The sequence below is a fragment of the Oncorhynchus mykiss genome, chromosome Y (genome assembly GCF_013265735.2).
Source record: "Oncorhynchus mykiss isolate Arlee chromosome Y, USDA_OmykA_1.1, whole genome shotgun sequence".
NCBI classification, from domain to species: domain Eukaryota; kingdom Metazoa; phylum Chordata; class Actinopteri; order Salmoniformes; family Salmonidae; genus Oncorhynchus; species Oncorhynchus mykiss.
Window position 1 is genome coordinate 4,147,894 of NC_048593.1, and position 12,198 is coordinate 4,160,091.

Here is a 12,198-nt window from a genome sequence, read left to right on the forward strand (position 1 = left end):
CCCAAAATAGCCATAATTCCGTGAAACAGAGTATGTTACAGTCCCTGATGTCTCTCTGGAAGGAGATTCTCGCACGGAGCTCGTCCTCTTTATTGTCCAGAGACTGAACATTAGATGGATGGTGTGCATGCATCCTGAGTCGTACTAGAAGTCCACTCCGAATACCTCTTCTCCGCCAGCGGCATCTTGGAGCAGCCTCAGACAAAAGATTGAAGTGCTTTTGAACGGGTTAACAAGAATTTGTTCTTAACTGACTTGCCTTGTTTAATAAAGGTTAAGTAAAAATATATAATACTTTAATATAAATGAAAGAATAATAGCCTAATAATACTAATCATTATAATAATAATAAAGTCTGCTACTCTGGAGTCATGAAAAAACATTTAAGAAATGTATGTTAAATGGCGGATAGTGGATCGGCTCTCGGAACAACTGTATGCGGGTGGGTCAGGTTCCGGGGGAATAACCTGTCCTGATCGGGTGGGGCTCAGTATTGATGTGGCCGACATGGGGTTGGTGCAGCTCCAGAAAACTTAGCCATGCAGGACTAACACACAGTGCCTGCCTCACCTGCCAAACACCTTGAAAATGATGGCCAACTGGTCATCTACCCTGAGAGCTCTGATCTTGCAGAGACAGCAGAAGAAGACAGCAAGTGCAGCTTTGTGATGTGATAAAACACAGGTTTCTTTCGGGATCAAAAAGGGGCTTAGGTGGTGGGTATGGCAGGGGGCGTGTTAATGGGTTTGGTTCAGCCTGTCGGTGCAGCTGAATTTTGGAGTCTCCCGTCTTGGCGGTATAGAGACATTTTTGCATTTTTAAGCCAATTCCCTGCAATTCTATGCATTTTTTTTTATGGCTAATGCTGTGTTATTTTGCTTAAACATAACAAAATCAATACTGCTAAATTATATATATATTTTTTTGACTGTCTAGCTTTTATTTATATGAACATGTTAAATTATATACAAAGTCTAAAATCAGGCTTCTCTGCAGCCTTCTCTGCTTTCTGCATAATCAATAATTTACGTTGAGTGATCGCATACAAAATGTAGGCAAGGTTTTAAAATATTTAACTAAAACATAATCATTTATCTATCTGGGCTTCTTGAGGTCATTTTGCAGTTTACAAATGATTTGTAATTATGTTCCATCCCTCTGACCACCCACTCAAGAAAAACATATATTTGATGATTCCTGCCTTATGCTTTTTGCATGATTTTCTTAGGCTACTGTAATTGCAGGCTACACACGACTGCTCGACGCAGTTACAGTAGACGATATCCAATCTCAACCTCCTGTCACGAACCTCGCCGAGGTTGGTGCCTCTTCCTGTTCGGGCGGTGCTCGGCGGTCGTCGTCGCCGGCCTATTAGCTGCCATCGATTCCCTTTCCGTTTGTTTTGGGTTATTGGTTAATTGGGTACACCTGTTTTGTATTAGGATTTGTTTGTAGGGTATTTAAGGGCACTAGGCCCGCTGGGTATTTGTGCGGGCTTGTTTTTGTTACTCTGTGTTTTGTTGGTGTGATTTATTATTGTATTTATTCTCCGGACTGTTTAGTCCTGTTGTTGTTTTGGACTAGCAACGTATTTACGCCCTGTGTGGTGGCGTGACTGTTTTTGTTGCGCTGGGGAATAAATCTGAGGAAAACGACTGAACCCTGCTCTCTGCGCCTGATTCCACCCACCACACCTAGTAGATCGTAACAGAAGCCCGCACCACCTGAAATGGAGTCAGCAGGAGCAGCGACCACTCCTCTCCCCACTATGGAGGAGCGCGTTCATCACCATACAGCTGTCCTCCATCGGATTGGTACCGCGATGGACCAGATGATGGAGAGGATGGAACGATGGGAGCGGAGTGGTCTCCCGACATCTACCCCAGCTCCCCCACTCCCGACACCACCTACTCCACCTACATCGTCCTCTGGGTCCGGCGCACTACGTCTCTCCCCCCCGAGGGAGTACGATGGAGCGGCTGCTGGGTGCCAGGGATTTTTGCTCCAGCTGGAGCTCTACCTGGCTACCGTGCGTCCGGCTCCCTCGGGTGAGGAGAGTGTGAGCCTCCTCGTCTCCTGTTTAACGGGCAGGGCCCTGGACTGGGCTAACGCAGTCTGGAACAGTCCAGACTCAGCTCGGGACAACTACCTGGAGTTCACTCGCCGTTTCCGAGCAGTGTTCGATCATCCACCAGAGGGTAAAGCGGCGGGTGAGCGACTGTTCCACCTCAGACAGGAGACGAGGAGCGCGCAGGACTTCGCGTTGGAGTTTAGGACCCTAGCTGCTGGTGCTGGGTGGAATGACAGGGCCCTGATGGACCATTTCCGGTGTAGTCTCCGGGAGGACGTCCGCTGGGAGCTGGCTTGCAGGGACACAACTCTCTCCCTGGATGAACTAATAGACATGTCTATTCGATTGGACAACCTGCTAGCTGCCCGCGGGCGTTCAGAAGGGGTCCTGTTAATTCCACCGTCCAGCTCTCCCACTCCCACTCCGATGGAGTTGGGAGGAGCTGCATCTAGGGGGATCAGAGGGGGCTCCTCCTGCTCCTATTGTGGACGGAGAGGACACACTTCGGACCGGTGTTGGAGGAGTCCCTCTGGGAGTCGAGATGGTCGGCAGAGCGCTCCTCGGTCACCCCAGGTGAGTAAGCACCAAACTCACCCAGAGCTCCCTGTTGGTCACATGTTTTTGTTAATTTTTTTCCCTGCATTTTTCCCCTCTCTTCAGCATAAGGCGCTAGTCGATTCAGGCGCAGCTGTGAGCTTTATGGATCGTGGACTCGCCCGTAAATTGGGTATTCCGTTAGTGCAGATAGACCCACCTGTCCCCGTGCACTCCTTAGATAGCCGACCGCTAGGGTCAGGGCTGGTCAGGGAGGCCACGATTCCACTGGACATGGTAACGCAGGGGAATCATAGGGAGAGGATCAGTTTCTACCTTATTGATTCACCTGGGTTTCCGGTGGTGTTGGGGGTTCCCTGGCTGGCTATTCACAATCCCCTTATTTCCTGGAAACAGGGGGCTCTTAAGGGGTGGTCAGACGAGTGTTCAGAGAGGTGTTTAGGAGTTTCCATCGGTGCCACGACGGTGGAGAGTCCAGACCAGGTTTCCACCGTGCGCATTCCCCCAGAATATGCCGATTTGGCTATCGCTTTTAGTAAGAGGAAAGCGACCAAATTACCACCCCATCGACGGTGGGATTGCGTGATAAACCTCCTGGAGAACGCTGCACTTCCCCGGAGTCATGTGTACCCACTGTCACAGGAGGAGACGCTGGCTATGGAAACATATGTCACGGAAGCTCTGAGACAGGGGTACATTCGGCCCTCCATGTCACCCGTCTCCTCGAGTTTCTTTTTTGTGAGGAAAAAGGAGGGAGGTCTGCGTCCGTGCATTGATTATCGAGGTCTCAATTCGATCACAGTGGGTTTTAGTTATCCGCTACCTCTCATCGCTACGGCGGTGGAATCATTCCACGGAGCGCGTTTCTTCACAAAACTGGACCTCAGGAGCGCGTATAATCTGGTGCGTATTCGGGGAGGAGACGAGTGGAAAACAGCGTTTAGTACCACATCAGGCCACTATGAGTACCTCGTCATGCCGTATGGGTTGAAAAATGCTCCAGCCGTCTTTCAATCCTTTGTAGATGAGATTCTCAGGGACTTGCACGGGCAGGGTGTGGTAGTCTATATTGATGACATCTTGATTTATTCTGCCACACGCGCCGCGCATGTTTCCCTGGTGCGCAAGGTTCTTGGGCGACTGCTGGAGCATGACCTATACGTCAAGGCTGAGAAATGTGTGTTTTCCAAACCAGCCGTTTCCTTCCTGGGTTATCGCATTTCCAGCTCGGGGATGATGATGGAGTGTGACCGCGTTAATGCCGTGTGTAATTGGCCGACTCCGACCACGGTAAAGGAGGTGCAGCGGTTTTTAGGGTTTGCCAATTACTACCGGAGGTTTATCCGGGGTTTTGGCCAAGTAGCGGCGCCCATTACCTCACTGCTGAAGGGAGGGCCGGTGCGTTTGCGGTGGTCAGCAGAGGCTGATGGAGCCTTCAACCAGTTGAAGGCACTGTTCACTGGGGCTCCCGTGTTGGCGCATCCGGACCCTTCGTTAGCATTCATAGTGGAGGTGGATGCGTCCGAGGCTGGGGTTGGAGCCGTGCTGTCTCAGCGCTCGGGTACGCCACCGAAGCTCCGTCCCTGCGCTTTCTTTTCTAAGAAGCTGGGTCCGGCAGAGCGGAACTATGATGTGGGGGACCGGGAGTTACTAGCTATGGTAAAGGCCCTGAAGGTGTGGAGACACTGGCTAGAGGGGGCTAAACACCCTTTTCTCATCTGGACTGATCACCGTAATCTGGAGTATATTCGTGCAGCGAGGAGACTGAATCCGCGCCAGGCTAGGTGGGCCATGTTCTTTACACGTTTTAGATTTACGATCTCTTACAGACCAGGTTCCCTCAACACTAAGGCCGACGCGCTGTCCCGTCTCTATGACACTGAGGACCGGTCTATCGAACCCACTCCCATCCTTCCTGCTTCTCGGCTGGTGGCCCCAGTGGTATGGGAGGTGGACGCGGACATCGAGCGGGCATTGAGGGTTGAACCTGCGCCTGCACAGTGTCCGACTGGCAGAAGTTACGTACCGCTTGGTGTTCGTGATAAGTTGATTCGGTGGGCTCACACACTACCGTCTGCGGGTCATCCGGGGATCGATAGGACAGTGCGGGGTCTTAGAGGGAAATACTGGTGGCCCACCTTAGCTAGGGATGTGAGGCTCTATGTCTCTTCCTGTTCGGTATGCGCCCAGAGTAAGGCTCCTAGGCACCTTCCTAGAGGGAAGTTACAGCCCCTCCCGATTCCACAACGGCCATGGTCCCATCTCTCGGTAGATTTCCTTACTGATCTTCCCCCTTCTCAGGGGAACACTACCGTTCTGGTCGTTGTGGATCGGTTCTCTAAGTCCTGCCGTCTCCTTCCATTGCCTGGTCTCCCTACGGCCCTACAGACTGCAGAGGCTCTTTTTACCCACGTCTTCCGGCACTATGGGGTCCCAGAGGATATCGTCTCCGATCGGGGTCCCCAGTTCACATCTCGGGTTTGGAAGGCGTTTATGGAGCGTCTGGGGATCTCGGTCAGCCTTACCTCTGGTTATCACCCCGAAAGTAATAGGCAGGTGGAGAGAGTAAACCAGGAAGTGGGCAGGTTTCTGAGGTCGTATTGCCAGGACCGGCCAGGAGAATGGGCAAGGTACGTCCCATGGGCAGAGTTAGCCCAGAATTCTCTTCGGCATTCGTCCACGAATATGTCGCCATTCGAATGTGTACTGGGTTACCAGCCGGTCCTGGCTCCGTGGCATCAGAGTCAGACCGAGGCTCCTGCGGTGGAGGAGTGGGTACAGCGCTCTAGAGAGACCTGGCGGGCAGTCCAGGATTCTCACAGGCAGGCCAGTGAACGGCAGAAGAGAGACGCTGACCGCCACCGCAGTGAGGCCCCGGTGTTCGCACCAGGGGACAGGGTCTGGCTCTCGACCCGAAACCTGTCCCTCCGCCTGCCCTGCCGGAAGCTGGGGCCGCAGTGTGTGGGGCCATTTAAAGTCCTGAGGAGGATAAACGAGGTGTGTTATAGATTGCAACTTCCCTCTTATTATCGTATTAACCCCTCGTTTCATGTGTCTCTCCTCAGGCCGGTGGTAGCTGGTCCCCTACAAGACAGTGAGGTACCGGAGGTCCCTCCACCCCCTCTGGACATCGAGGGGTCCCCGGCGTACACAGTACGAGCTATTCTGGACTCGAGACGCCGGGTGAGGGGCCTGCAGTACCTCGTGGACTGGGAGGGGTACGGTCCGGAGGAGAGGTGCTGGGTACCGGGGAGGGACATTTTAGATCCTTCCCTCTTGAGGGATTTCCATCGCCTCCACCCGGATCGCCCTGCGCCTCGTCCTCCGGGTCGTCCTCGAGGCCGGGGTCGGCGCGCTGCGGGAGCCGCGCGTCAGGGGGGGGGTACTGTCACGAACCTCGCCGAGGTTGGTGCCTCTTCCTGTTCGGGCGGTGCTCGGCGGTCGTCGTCGCCGGCCTATTAGCTGCCATCGATTCCCTTTCCGTTTGTTTTGGGTTATTGGTTAATTGGGTACACCTGTTTTGTATTAGGATTTGTTTGTAGGGTATTTAAGGGCACTAGGCCCGCTGGGTATTTGTGCGGGCTTGTTTTTGTTACTCTGTGTTTTGTTGGTGTGATTTATTATTGTATTTATTCTCCGGACTGTTTAGTCCTGTTGTTGTTTTGGACTAGCAACGTATTTACGCCCTGTGTGGTGGCGTGACTGTTTTTGTTGCGCTGGGGAATAAATCTGAGGAAAACGACTGAACCCTGCTCTCTGCGCCTGATTCCACCCACCACACCTAGTAGATCGTAACACCTCCATCTCACATTAAAATCTCTGACAGAGGCTCAATTATAAACTGTTGCTAATCACAAAACGGCTAATACACAGTGTCCACAACATTGTTTCACGACATTACGCTAACAAAAGTGGGGGCATGGCAGTGTTTTCCACTAGCGCCGGCCATACCGCCGATTACAGACACTTTTTCAGCCGGTTACTTTTTCCACTTAAATGAACTAGGCTACTTTTCAATTCGCTAGTCAGAAAAAAGGTCTGCAGAGCCCTCTCCCGCTAGAATGAACGACATGCATCTTCTAGCAATCTATTGATAGGAAGTGAGCGATGACAGGGAAACGCTGCTGGTTTGACAGTCTACTGTATTGTCCCGCCTCTCGGTACCTGGGTGTTTGCGGTCAAATTTCAGTTACACTGAGGGAGGGAGCATCAATTTCCACATCCCATACATATAATGTGGTAACGATGAGTCAAAATCCACTTAGAAAATAAATGAATGTGCCAGAAAACAATAGGCTATCGGGTTAACGATAGCTCGGGGTCAGTAAAAACATGTGTCAGTTGGGCCAGTGGTCCCTTTCTCATTCCAGTTCAACATTTACCTGCTTTGTCGCAGTCTACAACGGAAAACCACTAAAGACACTCGTATGTCATACTATTTGTTCTTGAGCAATATGATTGGCCGTTCATTTACCACACGCTCACAAGCAAGTCATAACTTCTCGAGCAGTACATGAGTTGATGCCTTCGCACAGCACACGCAAGTTGTTCAGAGCAAAAAGAAGTGCCCATCAATCTACTCGCTGAGCCTAATTTATTTTAGGGAAAGTGATTTCCAAAAGTAAACTTTCAATAGTGAACAGACTAGCAATATATTGGCTACTGTTGATAATCTACAAAAAGACACCTAGAGTTCATCTTGGCTAGCCTACTGTAGCCATGTTGATATCTATTTTGGAATGCCTGTCTTAAAAGTGTCAGCATCCCATTTTCAAATCTTTAGAAACAATGCAATTAATACAATGCAATTCTAAAGAATAGAGTAATGTCTTGCTTTGCTAAATTATATTACACAGTTTTTTATACATATTATAATAACCAAAAGTAGCCTATTAATAGCTAAATATATAGAGAAAGCATGCCAATGCATTTAAGAACTACACAATATCCGGGCCAGTAGAAAATCTGTTCTGGCCAGTAGATTTTTGGCCAACTGGCCCAAGTGGGCTGATGTGTGCAAGCTTGACTAGATTTATAAAAGGAGTTGAACTGATTTAATAAATTTGATCTCATATATCCTTGCCATTCATAAATCATATAACGTAATTATATGACCAAGGTATCGCATCCGGACAAGTAAACTAAAGAGCTCGTTTTTATTTTCGATATGAAGTACATAAGAACTTGCCAGACAGTGACATATTAAAGTGAGTGACTCGTCAGTAGCCTAGCAAATTGCATCGTTAATATGCATACGGGTAGGCTTTTTAGCGATTATCTGCAGATAATATTATGAAAACATTCTATGAAGATGGTCAATCCACCTCACTGCAGGAACAATAGTTAAGCAAGTGGACAGACAGCCTCACTTCGGTTCAAAATATGATAAAAGAAAACAGATTGAATTGTTTTAAAAGCTAATCATATTTACATGGCATCATTAAATATATTGATATAGGTCTACTGATTTAATCAAAGTGTTGACAATGTAGTAATCAACTGCTGCTTTCTGTGTAGTAAATGTTTAACACCTGCTTCGTTCTTCAATCCTACCTGTATTGCAGAAAGCTGAGAAAATGCCTCTTAAATAATCTTGTACAACAGCGGATGAAACAGCGGATGACACTGTAAAAGTGTGAACACGTGATCAGTTTCATGTCCTGATAGTTGCTAGTTGAAAATACATTCCAGCATTGGAATCTACCAGAGGCCACCAAAATATAGCTTATTCGCTGGGGGCCCTCCCTAGCCCAGGGGAGCCGGTCTAGCTACTTTTTCTATTTGGCTTTTTCTCCATGGGCTTGTGGAAAACACTGGCATGGTGGCCTACTGGTCAGATTTGCGGGCAATTGCTCCACTGCGCTGTCCATTGTGCTGATTCCGCGCTAGCCTAGGCCTGTTTGTTTAGCACAGAATCTGATATTCCCTGTGACAGTCACCACAATAAGCGGGTTAGGATGGAGTTGCAGCCACAACCTCCCCAAATTCCCCAATAACCAGGGGAGAGAAAAGGGCCAAGAAGCTTCCTGACATCTTTCAGTCAAAGGTACTCTAAAACGAATGTAATTTTCACTAGTTATCAGAATATTTTACCAGTCGGCCAACAGTGCTTCTTAGCCCTAGGATACCTTAAAACTACATCAACAAAATAGTATGGTGACAAAGAACTTTTGAGTTGATTAAATTGCAAAAAAAGGAAACATATTGATGTGTATATTTCTCCATTTACAGTGGCATAATTTTTGCTGGTATTATATGCTTTTAAACATGCACTTCCGGTTTGAACGGAAATACAGGGACACCCACTAATTTATTGCAATTGTCTCTGGAAGGGAAATTGGTAGATTCTCGAGAAAATATGAAACCCTAGTGTGTGTATCATTATTACCCGTTCCGTAGTCTATCCTGGTGGAGTTGCCCGCCACCTCCTTCAAATACACAGCTATCTCTGGAGTTGCAGCAGCCTTGTTTTCTGGGAAGACTGCTGCAACCAGGGCCTCTGCTTCCTTCACACACACACAATACATATAGCAGAAACTCAGAGCGACTTACAATCACCGTATTTAACTGAAGGCAAAACGACCACATACCACAACAAAATCTTCAACACACACAAACAATTTAAATTAACATTTTATTAAAACACTTGTGGATAGGATGAACCCTGTGTGTGTGTGTGTGTGTGTGTGTGTGTGTGTGTGTGTGTGTGTGTGTGTGTGTGTGTGTGTGTGTGTGTGTCTGTATTCTTTCTATGCTTAAGAGCTAGAAATAAGGCAAACTCCCTGTCTCAATGTACATTATCCAAGGAACCTGTGTGCTTCCCACTTATGCAAAAAACACTGAAGACGAAGGTAGTCTTTATATTATTTTTCTTTCTCTGTGTGTGCATGGGTGTGTGTGTGTCTGTGTCCGTGTGTGTGTGCACTTACCTGGTCGAGCTTGGCATACCAGGCACAATAGGCCTTGTCGCCCAAGCGAGAGAGCTGGTCTGCAGGAGGGGTCTCATCTATCGACTGGTCCAGAGTCTCCAACAAAGCCAGAAGCTTCTCTATGGGTTGAAATGAGAACATAAACACATAAAACCCCAAAACAAACCCTCCTGACATTTAACTGTTTTTCTTTGGGTATGTTTGATTCTTATTAGCACTTCAGCAATTTTGCCAAGAAGGATGGGCAATTATTATTGAGGTGACATGCAAAGTTAGTGGAGACCTATCCAAAAAGACTTAAAGCTGTAATCGCTGCCTAAGGTGCTTTCACCATGTATTGACACCAGTCTTGGCCAAGACATGTGAAAAGAACACAAAGGGTGTGAATACTTTTCCAAAACTCTGTAGCGAATGGTTGTTTGCTCACCAACAACAGCCAAAGGCATTGTGGCTTAATATGATCCCATTCTCCCAATTTCTCCCTCTGTCAACCTGATGATGGAAAGAACACAATTATGGGACCCTTTATAGAGGGGGGCATTGCCCATCTTCACACTGATTGATAGACAGCTTTGCTATGGCTGCAGATGCCCTTCCCCTCCCAAACAACTCAATAACTCACGAGAAGGCGGCACAACAGTAGTGTGTGTGTTCTTCCCCTTCACTCATTTGTTCAGCATCAGAATGAATCCTATGTAATCAGTGTACGCCTTCACACACACAGACACAGAGAGAAAAAGAGAGAGACAATGGCAAGTCAGTACTCTGGAGGACCTGAGAGATTGCAATGTTTCCACAGGTTTCCCGTACCATTTGTTTACTCGGTTGGGATAATAAAGACTTATCTACATGAACATAAACTGAGGCATGCTGATTATCTGGGTTGCGTTCTTTAGGGTATGCAAAGGAAGACATGGAAAACATTTTGCAATGGAAAACTTAAAAGGGGGTGTCTTACTGGACAAGGCTAGGGAGTCCCTGTAGTGGGTGTCTCCAAGACCCTAGCAATAGACCTAAACCCTAGGGGCTAATGGGGTTAAGAATTGAGCCTATAGACACATCATAGGTGTGGAGTACCTGGGAACATTTTCACTTCCCGTTATCAGAAACCATGCTGATCTCCTTTTTGGGCACCATGAAGGTCTGATCGACAGGGATATGTGGTGTATCATCTTCAGGGGAGGAGCCTGAAGAGTAGACGTTGAGACTGGTCAAGTCTTGTCAAGGCATGTCAGCTGTGTCCCAATAGCTAGAGTTTCCTTTCCCTTAACCACAGGGTCAGATTACCATATCCCCACTCCTAACGTTAACCGTTACGGGGTTTTAAAACGATCTGATCCTGTATCAACTTCTGCTCCTACTTCTAATGCTGCACTATGTTAGACTCGTGATTCTGAGAAAGATAATTAAATGCTGTCCGTGTCAGCCTAGAAAGAAAAAAAAGAAAGGAAATAATCATTGTGTCTGCATGATCCCTCTAATACAGTACCAGTCCAAAGTTTGGACACGCATACTCATTACAGGGTTTTTCTGTTTTCTACATTGTAGATCAATATTGAAGACATCAAAACTATGAAATAACACATATGGAATCATGTAGTAACCCAAAAAGTGTTAAACAAATCAAAACATATTTTATATTTGAGATTCTTCAAAGTAGCCACCCTTTGCCTTGAGAGCTTTGCACACTCTTGGCATTCTCTCAACTAGCTTCAAGACTACCTGATGACCACCTGATCCGATGATCAGGTGACTACCTGGAATGCATTTCAGTTAACAGGTGTGGCTTGTTAAAAGTTAACTTGTGGAGTTTCTTTCCTTCTTAGTGCATTTGAGCCAATCAGTTTTGTTGTGACAAGGTAGGGGTGGTATACAGAATATAGCCCTATTTGATAGGCGGTATTTGCTCGCCTGAGGTAGAGTATCTCATGATAAGCTGTAGACCACACTATTTACCAAGAGAGTTCTCATCTATATTATTCATAGCTGTCTATTTACCATCACAAACTGATGCTGGCACTAAGATCGCACTCAACGAGCTGTATACGGTCATAAGTAAACAGGAAAATGCTCATCCAGAGGTGGAGCTCCTGGTGGCCAGGAACTTTAATGCAGGGAAACTTAAATCCGTTTTACCTCATTGCTACCAACATGTTAAATGCGCATCCAGAGGAAAGAAAACTCGAGACCACCTTTACTCCACACACAGAGATGCGTACAAAGTTCTTCCTCGCCCTCCATTTGGCAAATCTGACCATAATTCTATCCTCCTGATTCCTGCTTACAAGCAAAAACTAAACCAGGATGCACAAGTGACTCGCTCAATACAGAAGTGGTCAGATGATGCAGATGATAAGCTACAGGACGGTTTTGCTAGCAGGGACTGGAATATGTTCCGGGTTTCTTCCGATGACATTGAGGAGTACACCACATCAGTCACTGGCTTCATTAATAAGTGCATCGAGGATGTCATCCCCACAGTGACCGTATGTAATACCCCAACCAGAAGCCATGGATTACAGGCAAAATCCTCACTGAGCTAAAAGGTAGAGCTGTCGCTTTCAAGGAGATGGACTCTAACCCGGACACTTATAAGAAATCCCGCTATGCCCTCCGACGAACACACAAACAGGCAAAACGTCA

At 47.4% G+C, this 12,198-nt stretch overlaps 1 protein-coding gene across 1 annotated transcript; it reads right to left on the reverse strand.

The window, feature by feature from the left end:
- Positions 1-566: 566 nt before the first annotated feature.
- LOC110509299 (serine/threonine-protein phosphatase 2A activator-like) lies at positions 567-10,998 on the reverse strand. The gene is made up of 6 exons (XM_036967218.1): positions 10,633-10,998; positions 10,178-10,265; positions 9,983-10,047; positions 9,556-9,674; positions 9,014-9,132; positions 567-669 (listed from the first exon to the last, which is right to left on the reverse strand). Exons 3-6 carry the CDS (start codon positions 9,999-10,001, stop codon positions 567-569), a joined length of 360 nt encoding a protein of 119 aa, XP_036823113.1. The 5' UTR covers positions 10,002-10,047; positions 10,178-10,265; positions 10,633-10,998.
- Positions 10,999-12,198: the final 1,200 nt, after the last annotated feature.